At 42.5% G+C, this 22,260-nt stretch overlaps 2 protein-coding genes across 3 annotated transcripts; both read right to left on the bottom strand.

Moving 5' to 3' along the window:
* Positions 1–411: 411 nt before the first annotated feature.
* LOC111605500 (serine/threonine-protein kinase GE16371) lies at positions 412–2,608 on the bottom strand. The gene is made up of 2 exons (XM_023324049.2): positions 2,257–2,608; positions 412–2,144 (listed from the first exon to the last, which is right to left on the bottom strand). The coding sequence occupies exon 2, from the start codon at positions 1,845–1,847 to the stop codon at positions 492–494; it is 1,356 nt and encodes a 451-aa protein (XP_023179817.1). The 5' UTR covers positions 1,848–2,144; positions 2,257–2,608; the 3' UTR covers positions 412–491.
* A 683-nt stretch (positions 2,609–3,291) lies between these two features.
* On the bottom strand, positions 3,292–13,234 carry LOC111605489 (esterase B1). Of its 2 annotated transcripts, XM_023324035.2 has the most exons (9): positions 13,081–13,234; positions 10,628–10,807; positions 6,275–6,379; positions 5,597–5,733; positions 5,378–5,539; positions 4,586–5,316; positions 4,355–4,524; positions 4,017–4,297; positions 3,292–3,959 (listed from the first exon to the last, which is right to left on the bottom strand). In XM_023324035.2, exons 2-9 carry the CDS (start codon positions 10,781–10,783, stop codon positions 3,770–3,772), a joined length of 1,932 nt encoding a protein of 643 aa, XP_023179803.2. In that variant the 5' UTR covers positions 10,784–10,807; positions 13,081–13,234; the 3' UTR covers positions 3,292–3,769. The 2 variants fall into 2 exon arrangements, with proteins under 2 accessions (XP_023179803.2, XP_023179802.2); XM_023324034.2 differs by lacking the exons at positions 10,628–10,807; positions 13,081–13,234 and adding an exon at positions 7,633–8,285.
* Between the last annotated feature and the right edge of the window lie 9,026 nt (positions 13,235–22,260).

The following is a 22,260-nucleotide window of genomic DNA, read 5'->3' as shown; positions in this document are numbered from 1 at the left end:
GAAGTGGAAAAAGTCGCTACTTTTAGCGGGCGTGACCTTGCCACTCAATGTTATGTCGCAAGGTCAGTGAATACGTAATATTTACTATGCACTTTCTCGCTGTGATCATGTAAACAGCCCCTTAAATATATTTGTGTATCTGGATGCTCGACAACAAATAGCTGAATGCGGGAGCAATACATCACAAGCCATTTGCTATCTTTAATAGAGCACAAGGCGTATACGTGATGATTGAATATTTACGCCTCGCTGATTGCACAAGGCTCAACGAACGCCTGGTAGTTGCATTCTGCGTTCTGCGAACGAGCTTGTTTTTACCTTTGGATATCATAAATTTGTTCTATTAGATTCAATTGGAAGGCGGAAGCTAAAGAATGGCTAGTCAAAGTCACGCATCATAAATTTATTACATTTGTTTTTCAATTATTTTGAGGCGTGGGGTCAATAATTTAAAATGAGTAAAAGAGTGAAGTTTCTGACAGCTTCTAAACTTATAAAGAACCGCTTCGCCTGTTCAGTAGAAATGGGTGTTGGCAAACCTCGATAGCCGACAATCGATATTGCGGCAACTTCACTAAAAGTGATTTGACAAGCTGCTGCGCCTGAGGACTGATCTTCATCTTCCAGTCGGGCGGTATTTGGTAGTTATTCCTTCGAATGAACTCCTGAACAGTGACGGGATCACTCTCGGAATGCGCGAAAGGCAGCCGACCGAACAACATATAGTAGAATGTGACGCCCAGCGACCACAAGTCCACAGAAAATTCATACCCCGTAAAGTTAATCAGCTCAGGCGCCATATAGTGTGGCGTTCCGCAACATTGATAAAGCTCTCGACCCTTGTAATAAGTGGCCAAGCCAAAGTCACTTATCTTGATCACCTTCACTACGGGATCTAAGGGTACCGAGAAGTCGAATTGCACTAATAAATTGTCCAGCTTCAAATCTCGATGGATTATCTGACAAGCATGAATATACGCCAGACCTTTGCTCACGTCCCCCATAATTTTTTTGACCAGCGTTTCCGGAAAACGTTTCTTTCTCTGCAGGAGCTCAAACAGATCACACTCAAGCCGCTCGATAACAATGTAAATGTATTTGAGCTGCTCCACAGTGTATATTAGATCGATGATATTCGGGTGATCCTGCAGCTTACGCAAGATTTCAATCTCAAAGTAGGTGCCATTTGTTCGCGAACACATGTGCTCCTTGTCCACCATTTTGATGATATAATGCTTATCCTTTCGGGCTCTGCCAGATCCCTCGAATATGACCGTCGACTTGTTTACCCAGATTGGCTTGGTTATGTCTATGTATAAAAGTATGGCTTGAGGCAGCCGCGATCTGTCGTAGTTAATAATGCCATCAGCGTCTGTTTGGGGAACCACTTTCTTTTCAATTGGCACCATTTTGCCACGCATTCGAATGAGAGAGCCCAGTATCCGCATATAGTGCGTACTGACGTTGTAGCCCACATCCACGAAGGGTTCGTACTGACAGCAGCAGATCACAATGTCGCCCTCGTAGAAGTCGTCTATAGATAGCAGTTGGGTGCCATTGATTCGGTAAATGCGGGTTATAGCTGACTTGAGGAAAACATGAGGGCGAAATGCCACTGTTATTGCCTCCAGCAGCACCTGAAATGCTTGGTACCGTTTCTTGGACACGGGCAACGAAACGCCGCCAAAATGTTGATTCATGTTGCGCAAAAAACAAGCACGCAGTGCCTTAACCGGCAGACGCCGGGCCAGTGGACAGATGGCTTCACATGGTTGGATCTGACGTACCGGGAGGGGTGATTGGACTGAATTCCGAGCTTTGTGTTCTATTGAGCTGGAACGGGACATCGGGAATACGATAAGTATCTGAATATTTTTGGGCAGTTGCTCGAAGCAAGTATGTGACTAATCTGTTGATATTTTCTGACTTTTGGATTGTAACTGATCGAAGCTTTCAGTCTATTGAAACTGAATCCAGTGCCCTGTATCTATGCGGCAGTTCACGTACAATACTCTTCTGTATTCCGCAAGATTAACGTTGAGTTGGGGTTGGGGGAGGCTAATGCTAACAGCAACCGCGTAAATTATGTCACTCTAAATTGTGAATGGCAGCGGCAACAGCACTGATGAAGAGCACCCAAGCAGCTGTGATAATTGAATAATCAGCTTAGTTACGCCGCATGACAGTGAGAGAGCAACCGCAAGTTATGCACAGGCACAGGCACAGACGGAGGCCGTGCGCCTGGCTTCTACGTACCCCACACCTCCACAATCCGTTGATGCTGGGTCATGCGTCGCAGCTTCGTTGCTCGTGTGTGTGTGCAGGTTCTCGCCAAGTGCAAATTTGTATGCAATCATTGGACACTTTGCTATCTCGACACGCTATAGTCGTGTGTTAATTTGTGTGTAATGTATTGACTAGCGCCAATTTGCGTCTGTTTTAAGCTAACTCTTTAATTTGCCTGATGGGATTTCTTCTTTTGGGAGTTTAATATGCTCACAAAAATAATTATATGCATAGTTCAGCTATTTGGATCAAAAATATCCAAAACAAAAAAATAGTTTTAATTTTTTTTTTTTTTGTCAATGTTTAGTAAAAATGTATAACAAATATTAAAGAAATTTAAATAAATTGAGCACAAGAACTATAAATATATATATATATAACATTTTTTTCAATGAAAACTATGCCAGCGAAAACATGAGCACAGTTTTCTTTTCAAATTAATCGTGATGCCCCTAAAATATGCTTATGCTTACTGCCTTTGCTAAAGCGCCCTCTAGCGACTTTGCTTGCAATTCTCCGCGCCGCACAAAAGTATGCTACACTTCAGAATTAACGAATTTTTATCTCAATCCATTTTGTTATATATGTACTTATACTAGTTTTTAGGTATTAAAACCAGCTCTAACAGATAAGCGCTTGACATATGTAATTTGTTGTAGGTTTAATCAGAGGCCATCTCTCTGCCATTTCACATTGAGGTATGCATCATTCATATGGTCGCGTAAGGTCAACATTTTTTATTGCTCAGTTCAATATGTGCAGCATTGGTCTGACATTTGCATCTCGAACCATGACCAGCCTATTCAATATAGTTAATTATTTTGTTTTATTTTATTTTGTGGTGTTCAAAATAAGCATAAAATTCCGTTTATTCTTTTTTAACTACACTGACTCTCGTCGTAAATAACAATAGCATCACCTAAACACAAAAACAAACAAAGATTTTAAAGATATTTTGATTTATTGTACACAAATAATAATACGTGTTTCAAACTGATTCACGCGAACAGAATTATGGACTTCGATGTGCTTAGGATATAATAAATTGAATATCGAATATTTTTTAACTTTGACTATTTACACCTGATATTGCATATATGAAGTAAGGAAAAGTTGTTGGGCTTTGGGTATGCTATAAGTAGAATGCTTAGGCTACGTATTTGTGTGTGTGTTGTGGGTATTGGTGTGGGCAAGTGACGTTGTACGTTTGTTTAGTCGTGTATAAATGCTGCGACACTTATGTACAAGCTATTTACTAAGAAAATGTTTAACTACTAGCTACTTACTACGGTCTACGATAATTTTACAATGAAATTTGCATTAAATATTCTTTTCTGCTCACTCTCTTCACAAAATGGCAAAATTTATACAAAATGTGTGTATGTGTATGTGTATGTGTACGTGTTTGTGTTTGTGAGTGTGGTTGGGTGAGCAATGTGCGTGGTTGATGCCTAAATATATATGTGGCTCATAGCTGGAAGCACTACATAGCCGCACCATTGTAATGCTGATACATTTCATCCCAAAATCTCTGTCGCTCCGGTTCGGGATTCGTTTTCATATTCAGCTCGTGCGAGATGTCCAAATAGTTGAGACTGTTCATAACATTTGAGGCATCGATAGGAGCCCATTTGGTAGTCAACATGGGATCCTCAAAGTTGGGCGTAGGCGTACTGAAAAGCCATTTTAGTTAGTATCCTGTATTGCATCAAGAACGCAGGAAATGTTACCCGTATTTGGCAAAGTTTGTCCACATGCGCACCATGCGGTTCTTGACCAGCACTTCCATGGACTTCGGATCTAGACTCAGGTTCAGGAAGCCAAACTTGAAGAGATAGCCCATCTCATCGCCATGGCAAACACCCGGCCGTGGTATGCCCAGCATGCGTTTGTAGAGGCCCAGCGCGCCATCGAAGGAGAAGCGATACATATAGACGGGCGCATTGCCGTACTTGGCATGGTTCCTAGCGGTGCGGCGGATGCCTTGCAGGAACATGAGATCAGTTAGGAGCTAAGGGGAAGTCGATCATTAGCCAAAAGCATATCTAAAGAGGTAAGCTCTACGTACTGCTATCATTTCATCCACAGACTCGAGTCCGACGTGCTTGTTGCCCAGATAAAAGGAGCGTATTTCACGAGTAACTCTGTCATGGGCGTGGCTCACGTTCAGATCATGCGGCACGAGGCGACCAAAGTCGTTCTCTATAATACCCAGCAGCTGCGGGTTCTTGCGCAATCCTATCGGAGAAACAAGTTGTATATTAGTACCAGTAGATGCTGGAGCAGCTGCGCCACTCACTTCTGATAAACAGCATCGCTTCGTGCGTGTTGTAGCCCGTCATGTAGGGCACCTCGCTGTTGAAGTTGTGCGCCTCGTACATGTCGCTGGGGTGCTCGGTGAGGAAGGGCTGTTCCAGGTATGATTCCTGCGGTAAGTCTCTGTTCCAATATCCCTCCACGACAGGGACAAAGGGCAGGCCAATATTGTTGCGCTGATCCTCAGCTGTGAGAGTTGTGGGCGCAGCCTCGACCAGCTTCATTGCTGGCACTCGTCGCAAGAAGTCCAAGATCTCTTCGGTATTGTTGGCGCCCACATAGCCGAGATTGGCTGCCAGTCGTGCCGCTCTCTGGCCCGAGCTAGCGGCCATGGACCAAGGATTCAGTGCAGAGCCGCTCTGTGAGATGGCGCGATGGAATAGGCCTTTAGCCAAAGGCGACAGCAGCAAGAGCTGCACCGACGATGCTCCCGCAGACTCGCCAAAGATTGTCACCTGCCCGGGATCACCGCCAAACGCAGCTATGTTATCGCGCACCCACTGCAGCGCCAGCACCTGATCCTTGAGGCCCTGATTGCCCGGCGCATCGGGTCCAGCTGTCAGGAAGCCCAACGGTCCTAGTCTGTAGTTCAAAGTAACTAGCACGATATCCTCGGCAACCAAATAGTCTGGCCCGTAAAGAAACGAGTTGCCGGAGCCAAAGGAGAAGCCGCCCCCATGCAGCCACACCATCACAGGCAGCTTGGGCTGTGCTCTGAATAGGAAAACAGTTCAATTGGGTACACGTAGCTAACGTCTCGACTAGCTCTGCTTACTCATCCTCCTTGGGCATGCGCGTGGTGAACACGTTCACATAGAGGCAGTCCTCGTCGCCCTTAAACGTGTCCAGGATCATGTTCTTGTGCGGGCAGCTTTGACCCTCTCTGGAGGCATCTCTCACGCCGCTCCATGGTTTCTCTGGCAGCGCAGCGCGGAATCTGCACGGAAGGAATGCTCAAGGGACTGTTTTTGTTGAGCTAAGCGATTGTACTCACCTTCTAGCACCAATTGGCGCCACACCATATCGCATGCCCTTGAAGCTGTAGTAGCCGCCTCGCTCCCCCGAGCGATACTTCTGATAGCGACCGCGCACCTTGCCTAACGTGGTGCTGGCCACAATTTCGCGTTCCTTCTGCAAATGCATAGTTAAACAAGTTTTAATAAATCACGATAAATACGTGTAAGCGTGGGAACTTCTTCTCCTCTCCTCTATGCAAAGAACGTGCTGTTTGAAAAAGTCAATTTTGAATGGCAACTCAAATGTTTTTACGAATTTGCACCATGCAAAGTTGCCAAGCATCTAAGCGAGATACTTAGAATGTGTAATTCTTGCACAAGTTCTGCAAGAATTTTGCATTAATCTTGGACAGCGCTGGCGTTTACAACTAGGCCATGGTGCAAACGTTGCGCAATCGTCAAATGGCCAAAAAGCCAGTTATGAACAGTTTGTATTCAGGCCGCAACTGCAGCGACTCTTTCTTTGTTCTTGAAGCCATTTGACCAACTGCCAACTGCTAACTGCCAACCGCAAGCTGCATCGACTTAGACTTGACCTCAGCCAAGTTACAGCAGCTGCTGCTAGATCTAGAGGCGCGACTCGGAGCTTGATTTGGCAATTGATGCAATATTTGGTATGTGCGCTTCAAGGTCGTCGAGTTGCCACCTGTGCTTACCCGTAGAGATCGCACCACCTCCTGCACCACACGCATGGCGCGCGATGGCAGCAGCTGCACCAGCGAATTCGGATGCGAGGTCAGCGTTTTCCAGGCCGTCGTCTCCTGCAATAACAAAGGTCACATTTACTTGTTGGATTAATAGCAATTTGCAAGCAAACCAGCGCGCCTTGTGCAAACACAACTCTCAAGTTCACTGCGAGAGTTGCATTAATGTTGACAATTTTGCTGTGGATTAGTGTGAGTGTGTGCGTGTGTGTGTGTGTGTGTGTGTTGGTTGTCTGTTGTTTTAATGATGTTAACGGGCAACCTTGTGGCCAGGCAAATTTCGTTTAATTGAAATGCCATTTGCATAACACCAAAAAACGGAGCTCTTAGAGCGCTGCTAGAGGCGGCAACAGACGAAACAGTTAAGTGCCAACAACAATGGCAGCAGTCACGTGCAGCCAACGCTTAACTGTTAGATATATATATATATATCTGGTGATACATATGTGAGTATGTGAATAGCTGTCTGTCAGCTGTCGCATTAGCCGGCGTGTGTCCCCAGCTGAAATGTATCTGTATCTGTATCTCACAGTGAATCATGACACAGTTAGGCCAAGCACACAGCTCCAGTTAGTTTCAAGTTCACCTTTTATGAGCTAACCATATTATGCTAATATCACATTTTCTTCAATCTGATATCTTTGGGTCTGCCTAGAGACTTGACCCGCTATGTGCGTGGCTCTCCCACAGTCTCTGCGCCACAAAGTTATGCAAATGTGGGCGTAGCCAAAGCTTTATTCAAATTGATTTGCTGTGGCTGTGGCTGTGGCTGTGGCTTTGGCTTAATTCCGCTGCACGGCCATAAAACACTTAATATTTATAACTGTATAGCAGTGATCAAATCAAATGAAGCTGTGCAATTCCGTGGATTAGTTTAAGGCAATATTTACAGCTAATTAGAATTTAAATTAGTTTCTTCCCATCGTTTGATTAGGCACAACTGCTTAACAAGCCCTGAGACCCTGGCTCATCTCTTTCAAGCTGCTTTTTTTTTTATTGTACAGATGCAACTGACAATTTAAGCCATTAACTCAACGCAAGCGTGCGCAAATGATGCCATTTACAATACATAAATATTATGTAAGCGCAAAGACAACAGCATTAACAACAACAGCAACAGCCAGAGCTCATGGGCGCTTTCACGCTACGCTCGAAATATTAATATAAATACAAAATAACTGCAGTCCAGCAGATCGCCAGCTAATGCAATGTAGAAAGTTACAGCAACAGCAACAGCAACAGACAGACAAAGCAAATTGCATAAATATTTTACAATTCAACAAAGTAACAAAAAATTATTGAAAACAAACCTCAGTTGTGGTCGTAGAATGCTCCAGTTCCATTCTGCTTGGATTGTGCGACGACCCGGAAGCCGCGCTTTCGGTAGTTGTGGCTGTCGTTGCCGTCGTGCCAATCAAGAATTGTGCATTTGTCGTTGAGTCTAGCATGTCATCATTGGGCAGCACAGCCTCTAGCTCGTCGCTGAAGAAACTCTCGAAATTCTGAGCCGAGTCGGAGTTCTTTTCAACTTTCAATATATTGGTCGGGTCGAGCGAGCGGTGCATGCAAATGCCAAAGATAATTAGAGCAGAGGCCAGCACGACAGCGACGCTGGCCAGCACGTAGGGCGCATAGCGGCGACAGGCCATGGGCGTGGCGTTTGTGCAACAATGCGAACGTTGTCAACTGCAACCAGCCACCAGCCACCAGCCACCAGCCACCTGCAAGCTGCAATCTGCAACCTGCAACTTGCAACTGTGCCACAAATGCGAAACACTCAACTTTGATTTATTGAACTCCGCTTGTCTGTCTTTGTCTCAACTTTGCTGCCTATTGGCACACAGCAGCGACTAGCTGCACACACTTCAAGTAAGCCAAGGGACGAGCTCTACGGTACTTGCGTCTGCTACAGTTGGCCGTCGATAGAGCTTTGAGTCGCAGTTAGAGCTGCAAGTCTTGTTATTCAATTTGTGTGCCAAGTATATAACTCTATATTTATACATTTTATATATATATTTTGGTACTATTATTTTTAGTGCTTGTAATAATTTTTGTACTTTTTTTGCCTTTTGTTTATGTTATGTGCAGCACGCAATGGCTGAGTGCAGACGTTGGCATTGTTTTAGCTGCAGTTGCTGTTGTTGCTGGAGCTGCTTTACTTGTTAACTTGCAGCTGATAAGCGGCTATCATTCAATGTTAACTGAGAGCGAGCGGAAATGTTGCAGTCCCAGTTCACAATTATTCACTTAATTGCAATTTATAATTGTAGCAAGTACATAATTTGATAATGTGATCTGCAGCTTAAATAATTAACTCAGTTTGACTTTAATTACTAAATATAAACAGATAAATATATATAAATATTTATATATGTGTATTTACATATGTACAGACACCAGCTGAGCTCAGCTGATAATCAGACTTGGGTTAGGCACACACAGAGATTGGGTATATAGAGTTGGCAATTCGGCTCACCTGACTTAACTCTTCGCATATCCAATATAGCATTGGCTGCAGAGTGGAAACTCTGTATTGTGGCAGAGTTAAATAATATACCTACAATAGCCGGCGAATACACAAACTTTATTATTTCATATACTTAAAACTTACTCAAAGTTCTACGATTAAGTTCCCTTAACGTTCCATTAGGCAGGTATCTATCAGCTGAGATTAGGTTTAAGAAAGAATTGATTTCGCTATTCCACAAAAGACAAAATATTTTCATACTAAAAAGAGTATATTAGTTTTTACAATGCTTCGCTGCTTTGTCGATCTGTATAAAAGCAAATTGTTTCGCGCCATTGAAACTAAAGACTTGAAATTTGAATCATCTACTCATTGGCACCTGCGTCTTATAATGTGTGAAGCATTTTTTTATACGCCCACTGATGGCGTGGCCAATCGCGATTGCTGTTATCTAATGAGTTATTGAAACTAGAGAGCTGAGATTTGTGTAATATACACTCGAATACCCTAGCATTAGACTATAGACAAGGAGTTGGATGAAGCGAGCAAGCGTAACTCATAAGATAGCAAAGAGTAAGCTCAAGCCATCAGGCAGATCTTGAGCTTTGTCAGCATCAGCCAGCATCGACGCTATCGTTGCCAACTTCTTCTGCAGTCGAGTCTTAAGTTTGAATCGAATTAAAGCAGTTCAAACTCTTGTTAACTTATTTAAATTTAACTAAACTCTTAGTCTCTTAATAGACTTCATCTTTTAAAGTTTTACGGCTATTGGCCTCTTCTGTAGATTGATTATAGTTTAAGATTGCATTTGCTTTGGGGCGTGAGCACTCGGAAACACAATGTTTGCCTCGGCTGCAGCGACAATCTCCACGCTTTGCAGTTGAATCACTGTTGAGCCCTTCTCAGGTAGATCGACAGTCAAGTTATATATTGGCAAATCGGAACGTATCGATTTTGTAATAAATTTAGCTCTGTGGGAACCTGAATCAGTCTGATTGCATCCCACAATGATTTGCTTCTTTTCCGCTGCTGCTGCTGTCGCTCTAGTTTACGTTTTAGGGCGTAGTAAAAATTTAAATTTTGGACTAGAGCAGCTTCGGCTTGAATCAGGTTTTATTTAACGCATGCCCAAAATCTCATTTACTCATCAGCTTAATGAGCTTGCCAAATATATAGAAATCATATTGAGCATAAGTAAACATAGATTGGTTGGATGCTTGTGGCATTGGCAATGTATTGTGCCTCGGACAGCAGCATTCAAGAGCTGATTCCATGTGTGCAGTCGGGTGTCATTCACACGCGTTGGACGGCGATTCTAAAAATCCATGGCCAAAACCAATTGAACAGCAACGAAAATATTTGCGGCTCTATGCGGCTCATAAAGCACGGGTCACATTGCCGCAATGGCGCACTGAGAATGGCTTTCTGTTGTGGCCAACAACGTATGCACAAGTCCATAAAATACATTAACAGCCACCTGTAAATGCAGGCGCAAAGCGTTTTAGAGGCAATAATTCACAGTCGAGCCGTCAGAGTGCTTAAGACAATAGCTCGGCGTTCATGCGCGGCTACCTGTAGCTGAGGCTGGGCATTGGTAGCCCCGGCGACTGCTTAGGTGTTGAATTACTTTTGAAACGGCAACAAATTTGCGACACGATGTCAAAGTCACACGCCGCAGAGGCAGCAGATAAGACTTCAAGCCAAACTACGTTGTAAGCAACTTTTTCGGCTCTGGCACGCTTCGCGGTTGCTTCTTTGTTTGGGCACACACACACAGAGACAGACACAGACACACACCCATGCACACATCTGGCACAAGTATTCGGTTATCGACTTACCTTTAAAGTATTCGAAATCTTTCCAGCTCGGGCGATGGCAGTGCCAAACGTTGAGGGAGCGATGGCTATCGAAGCCGCTTCATTGCAGAGCAGCAGCAGCGAGATGAGGAGCAGCGCCAGGGCTAGCAGCGGATGCGAGTGTCTTTTGTGTATCATGTTGAACTTGCTCTTGGACTGCGACTAAGCAAATAGAAACGAATAATAATGCATTAGTCGATTGTCTACAGCAATAATGTGTGTTTGCCAACGCACCGAACGAAACCGAACCGAACCGTGCCGAGCGCGTCGCAGCGCTTCTCAGACTACTTCTTGGTCAGGGCCAAGCGCGAATGTCAACAAGCGCGCTGGCAGCTACAGCTGTGAACTAAGCTGAGCTAAGCATGAGCCACTTGACTCAGTTTTGCAGAGACTCGCTCGGCATTGTCTTACATTTAATTGGCTTATATTATATTCGAATTTGTTGACTTTTGCCGGCGCGTTGCCTCGTGCTGTCTTGCTCAGTGCTGGCATTAAGCTAATTCAGACATTATTCAATTCTGTGCTGCCTGCTGCCAGCTGCCAGCTGCCAGCTGCGCTGCTGCTTTGAGGTCAATGCGCGCCTTTGGCAGCATCGCTCAAGCCGCAACCAAATATTTGCTTGTTCCCGGGGCGTATCATAAATTAGCTATGCATGCGATGTCGTTGCTTCGCCCACTCTCCGCAGCGTGTGATGCCATTAACAGCTGGTTCAATGGCAGCTGGACTTAATTAGAGAAGCATAAGGCAAGCCGGAAGCCCAGCGGAAGGCTGCGACGATATTAGTTACAATGATCTAATTGATTCACAGTATTCAGACTAGGGGAGCAGAATCTCGTATGTTAATTTCTTGTTAGCATCGGTCTGGGCGACACTTCCTCTTCCTCTTCCTGAATCAACACTGCTGGAACCAAGAATAGCTCGGTCAGCGTCTGATGGCGAAGTTGCCAACTACTAAATGACTTGGGCAACAAACTTGTTTACGGCTAGCAGTGATGAGACGACGTTTTATATAAATACATTTATTGCTGCTTGGCTTATGACTGGCAAATGCTTCACAATACGCGTGTATTGAATATTAGCAACAAAAATAGCGTCGGAGGCTGGCACGCCCACTGGCTTGTGCCTAGCGAAAAAGAAGCAGCGAAGTCTCTTCAGACAGTGCATAACAAAGGGGAGCTGGGGCAGGGGCAGGGGCAGACAATGCTTAAACCACTAACCCACTTCCTACTTGAGCCAAGTGCGACGACATTGCCGTTGCTGTGGGCCGCTGCTGACGGTCCGCGGCAAACAATGCTAAGGAAACACTTGCACTTTCGTGGAAAGTTGTTTGACCAGCTGCAGACAGCAAAAAGAGAGAAAGAGAGAGGGAAAGAGAAAGATCCAATTGAATAAATGAAATACATTCAACTCTTAGATAGAGAGAGAGGGAGAGAGAGCGACGTCAGCTGTGGCTATGCCAATCATAAATACATAGTTGCGTATGAATATGTATTCGTCGTAGTCTTCGCATTCGTATGGAAATTAGCTTGGAGCAATATTGCACTCACTGTGGAGACACAACAACAGAATGCGCTGATTTTGCGATTTTGCAATGAGCATTTGTAAAAGGAGAGAGCAGCAGTTGGCCAGATGCCAAATGAGCCAATCCAGGCAGAAAGCAGTGGCTTAGAGAGTGCAGCAGGAGAGCGCAGGCAACTGCAAAAACACAAACGACAAGCAAAACCAGGCAGCAGCCTCTGAGACTCAGGCTGAAGCTGATAAAACGAGCAGGCAGACTGCGTATGCGACGTGAGCTGCCTCCGTATACCGCTATGCGAGCCGTTACGTAAGCGGCGATCAAAACAAAAAAGGTAAATATTGAAGAAGAAGAAGGAAAAAAGATAAATAAATGAGACCAAAATGTCGAAGAGTTAAAAACGAGCAGCGAAATGATCTGTGAAAAGCCACGAAAGAGAGAGGGAGAGGGAGAGTTGCCTCAGTTGCAGTGAGAGATAGAGAGAGAGGGAGAGAGCGGACTGGCAGATGAGCCATTGATAACGTGATCGAGATGAGTTTCTGCCATCTCACTTTGTGCATGCGTGCAAATTGAAACTTAACGCCAAATTTCACTTGACCCCTTATGTAAGCCGGCAGGGCAGTAAACGGAACTAATATGCCAAGTCAGAGACACAGGCCTACACACACGAATGCATACATATTTAACTATAACTGTTTACATTGGCATTCGAGCGTAAAGTTAAACAATATTAGGTTTGACATAGTTAGGGCTAAGCATCGAGTAAACGTGACTCAACTGTGGCCGTTGGCTGAGTTGAGGTAGGGCAACAACACTTAACTATTATCGATTAGCGATTAGCGATTAGCGATTAACGATTAATGATAACACACACACACACACACACACAGAGAGACAGTCGACTCCTTTGGATACATACGAAGTATTGCACTGCACTACACAAGTTCAAGTTTGTCGTCTAAGTCTTTTGTTTGGCGCGTTTCGCTTCCTCTTCTTGCTCGACTTCTCTGCTGACTATGGCAGCATTAATGCGCTCGCCGTACCAACAAAATAGCTTCGTGCTGCGCGTTCGACTGCCGCCGTTGAACTGAGTCTGGGCCTGGCCAACGGTGCGCTTAAGCGTCAAATTGCTCTTTCTCATGTCCACATCGCATCGCAGCGCTCGCTCGCTCGCGCGCTGTAGGCGGGGCAGCAGGCGAAGATGTAAGTCTGACAGCTCCTAGCAAGCACTTTGGTTTTCTTTTCTTGTGCGACTTCTCTGGCCGCTTCTTGGAGCCAATTTTTTGAACTCAGCGACAACGCGACACGCATAAATTATGCAAAGACCTGGCTAGTTGGATTTCTATTTGGCAATTTGAAGGTACAACAGCGAGCCAGATAAATAACGACTGCGTATTCTTGACCAAGATTAGGCCACCATCTGTCTATCCGCCTCGACGCGTCGTTAATCTATGGACACGTACAATTCGTATTCGTTTCTCTTTGGCCAGCTTGGAAAAGCAGTTGACACTGAGCTGAAAATTGAAGCGCAATTTGAGATCAAGGATGAGGCACTAATAATAAAGCGAAGCCCGCCACGTAGATTGCAGGAACGCTGAGCAAATGACGGCGATAAAGTGTCAAATGTTTAATTGCCGTTAATTGACTTTTCACTAATTACCCAGACGCATTGCGCAATCAATTCAGCCAGCTGCTGGCTCATCTATTTGCTCAGCTTTTCACATATGGAAAATCATGCCTCATGTGACCTTACGGCACTTTATCTACGGCATCTGCACTTGACTAGGCACACAGCTTGAGCAAGGCAGGGCAAGGCAGGCATGCGAGTGCCAGAATCCGAACAGCGCTCATTGTGAATCCAAATTGTGCATTCAGCTGTTGCTCTGCTGAGTGGAAAGTGTGTCACCATATTGTTCTATACAAATATTTGAAATGGCGTAAATTTTTAAAAAAATATGTGCATAAACAGCGAAATATAATATAACGCTTCTGCCTCGCTTGGGTAAATAGGAATTTCGAAAGCGAGCCGGCAGTAAAAATTTACTTTGACAACAAAAAAACAATGTGATGCACGTCGTATATAAAGATCAACATATAGATCTGCAATGAGGATGCCTGAGAGTTCATGCAACTCGATGCTAAACCAGAAGTTGTTCTTGACTTCTCCCGTTGTATCTGATAATTCAGGGTCAACTGCTGACGTCATTCAATACAGTTATTTAAACAATTAAAGGCTGGTCTTGGTCTCAGTTGCAGCTGCATGAACAGCAGATAAAAAGCGTCCTCTAGTTGCTCAACTCACATTTTGCAACTTTATATATGTATGTAAATCAATTCAAAATAAAATAAAGTATGTGTTCTTCTTTTATAAATTCATAAATAATTTTAAAATTGCATTAAGGTTTTGTATTAGCCGCAACATAAAATTAGGAAAACTACAACCTGCAACGAATTGCTAAATATATTTGAATTTCGCGCAATTAACTTATCTTGTAGCAGCTAGCTTATGTAAGCAAGCTACTTTACATTATTAACAACCATCTTCTGTAAGTAACCAAAAGTTCGTTAAGTGAGAAACACCACCATATCATTAATTGCATAACATCAGCTACGAGCTATAGATGGCTTTACGAAATACTATTGTGAATAGCCGTCGTAAAGTAAATCACACTAGGGGGCGCTACAAACTTTAGCGGAGACAACTTTACTTCGAAAAGTGTTGTAACTACAAGAAGTTGAAAGCTTGCGCATTCAAAAACAACGTAAAGATAGCTGCACATCAAAGACACTTATATATAAGGTTTGGTTAATTTCCCTCCGAGCTAAGTTAAATGGAACAATTCTATCTTTGCCATCTATGAAGATTTTCTTGAATTTAGCGCCCTCTATGCTGCTTGCAATGTAATAAAGGGGAAGTGCTTCTGAACTGTTAAGTTTACAGGGGGTAATTTAGAGATTAGTTGGAAGGAAACACAAAACATCCCTCAGGACATTTTCAACTGAAGGTTATAATATTTAATGTGTTATATTCCCAGATACGTAAAGTGCGTTATTTGTTATTATTATATCCGAATCACGTAACGAACAGTAGCTATTATAATTATCAAATTGTTATACATTCCAATTGGACAACGCACGGATAATCCTAATTAGATTATTATAACAGTTTTGCCTCTTATATTCTAGTCACAGAAATATGCTAAAATTTTGAGATATTTTGAGATATGTTTAGCGATTGATTTTGACGAGTAAAAAGAGCTTCAGGATTCCTTCATTTGACTAACATGCAAAGTGCTGGCTTTTTATATTATTTGGCAATAACTCAAAGTGCAAGTCGCCTTATTTGCATTGAGTATGAGTGTGTGTGTGTGTGTAAAGCATGCATGAATCACATGAATTGCGCCGAAAATGTGCACCGACGGCAATAGCCGTGGGCGCCGCAGCCACGCCTCGCTGCCAGCGCAAATTAACTTAACACTCATAAATCAGCGTTAACGGCTACCGCAAAAGTGTTGCATAAAAAATAGTTATGACACACTGAGTATTTTTTGCACACCCAAAAGTGAAACAGAAACTGAAACTGAAAATGAAACTGGGAGCGGGAATGGGCTGGGGAACTGGAGCTTGTCATGAAGTCTCAGGCCGAGATCCATGCCAAACAAAACGATTCGCATAAAATACGTGAGTTTGCATTGCCAACTTGATGACCGCTACACACACACACACACACACACATTTTTTTATGTGCATCACTCAGACCCGCAGCGCGCTGCATGCAGCCCCCTTTCACGCCTGTCAATAAAGCAGTCAGCCATTTTGCTGGCTGACAAAATGCCAAAATGGCGGCTGTCATTCTTGGTAATCAAATCGTAAACCGCTATTTGAGCATATTTTTTGTTCAACGTTTCCCAGCTGCATAGATGGAACACAGTCATCAAAGTACCAGGCCCATAATTGAGTGATTTATACACACATACATTTGTTTATAATTGCCACTAAATGAAAACATTTAACCAAACGTTCAGAATGTTAATTGCAGTTCGGATGAGACAATTACGAAAGTAATAAAAGTTGAAATAGTTGCGTTATATCAAACAAATATTTAAGACCTTATCTAATCAAAACAGATAATCCCAATGAGTCTCCAATTTTCTATGAACTTTAAAGTTTTTTCTCTATACTAATGTAGGCTAATTTATCTTAATTTTTATAGAAATGTATATAGGCTGACCCACCAATAGCGATACTATTTATGAAAACTTTTTTTCTACAGATAATTAAGTTATTGATGACATCAAAATTTTGAAATAATTAAATCAATTTATTACTTGAGTTGATAATTTTGAGCAAGAGCACACACTTTTAGATTTGATGACAACAGTATACACCGGCATCAACGTTGTATTAATAGCTACCTCTTTTGGCTCAAAATGGGCTTATAAGTTTGATGCACCGAACTTTTATTTTTATAAGAAAGGTAAACCATCTGGCTTATATCAATTCATAATAAAATGTCAAGCCAAGCTTAAAAAGAACTATTATCAACTGTAAAATTAATGGTCAAATAAAGCAGTTTACATAGTTTGTAAAATTGAGTTGGCTATTTGAATGTTTCACATAGATAAGAATTTAAAATTGTTATTTTTTTTTATTTCAACTGGCTATTATATGATCAAGAAAATATACATATTATGCTATTCTTCACACCTCTCTCTCCCCGTTTTATGCTTTTAATAAATTAACATAATTTTGTTTTTGTTTTAATGATTGTAATAAAGAAACTGAGTGAGATGAGAAAGCGACAACATTGTTTATTGCCATTTAATGAAGTGTTAAATATTTCATTAATAATAGTTTTCCACTTGAAGCTTTGCCACGCCCAGAAATGACAGATTTTTCGTCAATTATCAATAGAGAAGAGCCACGCCCACTTTCCGACTGCATATCTGTTGCACACGCATAAACGTCTAATACGCTTACGGTAAGCAGCGTGGGCCCAGGACGCTTTTAATTATCCTAATGCGGCAGCTGAGCTATGGGTGTGTGTGAGTGTGCTATTGACTCGGTATAGTGGTTAGCAAGAGACGCATGTGGATGCGAAAGAGGCTGCTGTCGCATTGCATTAAAGTCCCAGCATTAAAATGGTTGGCAAGTTGTGCAGGCAGGTGTCGGCAGTGTGATAATGTCAACAGCGGAAACAATAAAAGCCGCCGTTGCCTTTTTACTTGTGCTGCGGGATATTTGACACTCCAGGATGTGCGCGAGAGCTGCCATTTGAAGGAGACGGCACTTGAGACAGCAGCAGCAGCACAGACGGCAACAAAGACAGAGAAAGGATGAGACAGAGACGGAGACAGCGAGAGGAAGCCAGCATCAAAACGTAAAATGTGTCATTGCGTTTTATACTGTGTTTTTATGCATGCAGCATCCATAAATATCCTGCGTGTGTGTGTTTGGTACGCAAAGGCGATACAACATCGAAACAGCGAAAATTAATGATGTTGAAACGCACTTTAATGACAATTCGAATTCAATAAATAAATAATGAAAACGAGGCTTACAAACGCTTTTAATTAACTTGATATGAAACGGGGTATTTAATGATCGGCTTATCGCAACTTTTATTTCTCAATAAGTTAATGTTCTATTTCCCTTTGCACTTACAAAATTATTCAAAATAATAAAATCTTCGAAAATGCGATTTAAGTGTGGAGGCATTGAGTTCATCGTTTAGTGGCTTCTATGAGAGCAAGAAAGAAGAAGTAAAGTATTCTGGGGCTGAACAAGTGAACTTTGGCCAAAGAGTTGTTAGAAATTTAAAACGTGTCAAGTATACAGATGATGAGGGAGAGAGAGAGGTAGAAGAGCTACAGAGAGAGAGAGAGAAAGAGACTCTGAGCGTGGGCATCGAAAGTTGTGCAAAAACTCTGTGGCCTTAGGTCAGAACAATGGCTAAAGCAGCTAACTTTGCGCCGCATTGAGCACAATAATACTTACGACGAACAATAACAAAATTATCCAACAGGCGGCCGTGCGGAGTGTAGCTCAACTGGCGCAAGGCTAATGCAAACTAATGTGAAATTCACCATATTCAAGTTGGGCACCACCCGCTGGCTTAGAATCAGCATTTGAATCCAAATCCAAATTCAAATACAAAATGGTCTCTGTGGACAAGGCTGCAACTGTGGCTGTGGCTGCTTCTGCGGCTGTAGCTGTGGCTCTTCTCGGTCTTTGTGGTTGTGTTCAGTTTTGTTATTATGCATGCCAAACAAATGCAAATGTGATTTCCTCTGGTCAAAATGCTTAAAGTGCGCCTCTTTCTGCTAATTGTGCTAAAACCCAAAAGCTGCTTGAATCTTGGATAAAAAGTTTTCAATCTTTATCGCCTATAGGCAGAATAAGTATTAAATCCAACCTGCAATTATGGCCGTTGCTTAGTTAAGTAGCTGCAACAGTCAACAAAAAGTAAGCCAAAAGAGCAGAAATTGTTAAGGCAGACTCAGAACTACTCTCGGGCCTCGCTCTGTGGCACTTTGGACGATCCCGTCTAGCTTTTAAGCGCTCAAATATTTATAAAGCTCGAAATTTTATGTTGACGCGCTGCTGGTCGCTTAGAGGCAGAGCGCTGTAGCCAGGACTTAAGTGCTGCAAATGAGAGCAAATGCAAAGTAAAAGTGCCTGAGTGGCTAAAGTGTGATAGGTGGTAGACCTTGCACAATATGGCCAATATAACTTTTCGAGCTGCTATTCGACTGCACAATTAAGAGGCAAACTAAAAAGGAGTCTTAAATATTTAGTCTTAATTACTATTATTAAAAATTTAGATACTTCCCTCGCAGCTCTTGCGCTTGCATTGAAAATATTACGCATACGCCGTATGTGCTCGCGCTCTTATAACTAACTGTCTGCGACTATAGACAGTGACAGCTCTTGCGGCATTAAGACCTCAGCTAAAATGATTACATGCCTGTTTAGATTTGTCAGTCAGCAGCGAGGGCTTCTCTTTTGATTTAGTGGCTTGCTTGGCAGGCTGCCGTGGCGAGGTACAGACGTCGAGCAGTAGACGGTTGCCTCAGCCAGCTTATGTATTTCACACTTGATAAATGATCAAATTAGACGCCTTGCATATGCATTTCTATATACACTGCATACATATTGCAATGCCTGCTCACACAAGCAGTTTGTTGATGTTGCTGCTAGCAACTTGCACTGCACGCTGCTGGCTTTGTCTTTACCCATACACTTTCACTTCGGAAGAGGGCCAGCTGCAAGCTAGCAGCTATGTGCCGCACTATTTTATATGCGATGCACGCCTTGCACTTTTGATGCTGTTGCTGCTGCTGCAGCGCTGTCTGCTTAGGTTGTGTGGCCACAACATAAAGCGCATCGCATGCTGCCTGGCTCTTAACTATTTGGGCACATCGTGCACGTTTTCATTTAGCTGAGTGCATGCAGCAATCAGCTCAGCCAACACCAACAACAGCAGCAACAGCATCTGGAAGACCAGGAGCCTCAAGTCGACCAAGAAACTGCTGCATCTTCGTCGTCTCGCATCGAATGCAAATGCAAATGGCAGTAAGTTCAGGTTAAATGTTGCTTCTCATAGCTATTACAGAGATTTATTTGAATTTTTGGGGCCATAATTTATGCTGCACAAATATCAAATTTCTCAAGCTATTCAGGTCGAGCATTTCCAGCCCTGTCAATTGGCCACAGCTCAAGCCAATTAAGTGCAATAATGTACATATTTAAGCAATTTGTTTATGCAAACGGCATGCGAGCGTATGTCGCATGATAATATCAATATTTCAATATTTTATATTAAATTGCTTTGCGGCAAGGAAATTGTCTAAGCTGTCCAAGCTGCATTTCTCTGCTCGGCAAGTAATTTCCTTTTGTCCAGTACAACTAATTGAAATAATAATGACAATATTATTAACCCGAGTCAACAAAATATTAGCCAGGATGGTCATATATACGCAAATAGGTAAATTTGTAAATAGTTTTGTTATTTACAATGTAAATTGTTCACAAATTGACTTGTATTGATCAGTTCACTCATTTGGCAGCTGAAACCATTTAACACACCTTTCCGTAACGCTTTTATAGGCCAGACAGCGGCGCGTGTTTGCCTTTGTTTGCACATGAGTTGCGGTCGCAAAAAAAATATTCTCTTGAATTTATTTGCGGTTGCCGACACGCCCCCCATTCGCGTTGTCGCTGCCGTTGACAGAAACTGTGCTGCATTGCAGTGGCAAGCTTTAAAAATATCACAAAAAGACTATTCAGCTAAAGCGCGACGCATAAATTTAATTTGCAACTGAGACTCATCTCTCTCTCTCTTCCTCTCTCTTCCTTTGTCTGCTCTATTAGCGGAAAGTTGGGCATTATAAAAACAATTTCGGCAAGTTTTTACCAAGTTTTGAAATGATTCAATTTGCTGATTCTGGAAACTTTGCCAGGTACCAGCTGCTGCTATGCGAGACTATCCCTAATAGCTTTCGGCAGACCACAAACAACAGCCGCCTGGCAATTAAATGCCGCTGCACAGGATGCTCCTGCATCCGGGCTGAATCAAAATAGTTCACATAAGAAATGAACGAATGGACGCTCGTTATCTTGCTCTGATTGGGTTTCGTATAATGATGTAATTTTAATTATCTACAAAAGCCAAGTATAAATTATGCAGAAAAATTAATTTAATTTACGTGCTCATAGCCATACCCTGTATGCAGCAAATCACTATAAAGGGGTCTACTGACATTGATGTATGTATGCAACAACTAGATCCTCGCAAGTCAGTCACCTCCTGGCCATGTACTTCTGCATAAAGACAGTTAGCTGAACTTGAATTCGCATACTGTGATCACTTGGCTCAAGAGCAACAAGCATTGAGAGCTTACTGGCAGATATCTGTTAGATTATCTCTGCATATAGTCTAGTGCCATATAGTCTTGTTTGATGCATACTTATCAGTCCATTCAACTTTTCATGAGACTTGTTTAAGAGCCATTTACAAGGTATTTTGATACAAAACGTGAAATATTCGCATTATTTTTATTACATTTGAAACGGATGACCACTTCAGCTTACAGTGCAGCATATTTTAAATTTCAGCTGGTTAAATGAAAATAAATAATTGCAAAAAAGGATGCTCATAAACATATTTAACCGCCGCTTGACATATGCCTCTCTCTCTCTCTCTCTCTCTGTAATCATCCGTGTCAGCTATGTGTTTGCCTGGCAAATATTTGGCTCGCGCCCTGAGCTATGCATGCCAATGACATTGACTGCCTGCGGTTCCGTTGACTCGCATATTCCACACGTGCATCCGGAATGTCAATGTAAATTCTGCTAAGTGTATTAAATAGCTTATCGGTCGTTCGGTGCAACCCTCTGCACAACATTCCAGACGAATTGTGGAATTATCTTGCCGTTAGTCAGCCACAAAAATATGGAGACGACAATTAACAGATACTATATTACTATATATGATATATATACAATATATAGTAAAATATCTGTCTACAAGTACATCGAATAGTTAAGATATGCGAATTGGTGGCTTATGACATGGGTGAACAATATGCATCATACTTAAATTACTGAATTAGCACATATCGTTGCAATTGTGAAGGGTAAAAAAGTGTGTTGACAGGCAACATCATTTACAGCCAGCTGTGTTGGTACTCAACGGGCAACAGGCGTTAAATTTACGTCATAGAACAGTTTAGTTTTAATCTATACATTGGAAACACTTAATTGGCTCGGTAAAACTGTAAGAGAATAAGAATAGAAACAATTCTTTCGGTCACAGCAGATTCTTTCGATTGTAACCATTTCATTCAAAATCAATAGATGCAATTGGTACTTGGGAAAAACATGATAAGAAAACATGAAGTATATACAGATAGGCACTTATGTATGGTGTTTATGCTCTGCTAAACTATTCGGATTGGCATACTCAACACACTGAAAACAGCAATAAAACAGTAGAGACCAAACATGCCAGTAATCTAACATTTTTTCCAATTCTTTAGGCATGCAATAAAAGGCTTGCAACTAGGAAAGGAAAGTTTCGGCTTGTAAGGGGGTTAGA

The sequence above is a fragment of the Drosophila hydei genome, unplaced genomic scaffold (genome assembly GCF_003285905.1).
Source record: "Drosophila hydei strain 15085-1641.00,03,60 unplaced genomic scaffold, DhydRS2 tig00000290-arrow-arrow-pilon, whole genome shotgun sequence".
In the NCBI taxonomy this organism is placed as follows: Eukaryota; Metazoa; Arthropoda; class Insecta; order Diptera; family Drosophilidae; genus Drosophila; species Drosophila hydei.
This window is presented reverse-complemented; position numbering and strand designations above follow the sequence as displayed.

Coding starts and splice junctions, on each gene's coding strand:
- LOC111605500 (XM_023324049.2), bottom strand. CDS start 1,847: ATGTCCCGTTCCAGCTCAATAGAACACAAAGCTCGGAATTCAGTCCAA.
- LOC111605489 (XM_023324034.2), bottom strand. CDS start 7,971: ATGGCCTGTCGCCGCTATGCGCCCTACGTGCTGGCCAGCGTCGCTGTC. Junction 4,298..4,354: donor CTGTGGATGAAATGATAGCA/GTACGTAGAGCT, acceptor ACTTCCCCTTAG/CTCCTAACTGATCTCATGTT. Junction 3,960..4,016: donor ACAAACTTTGCCAAATACGG/GTAACATTTCCT, acceptor ATGGCTTTTCAG/TACGCCTACGCCCAACTTTG.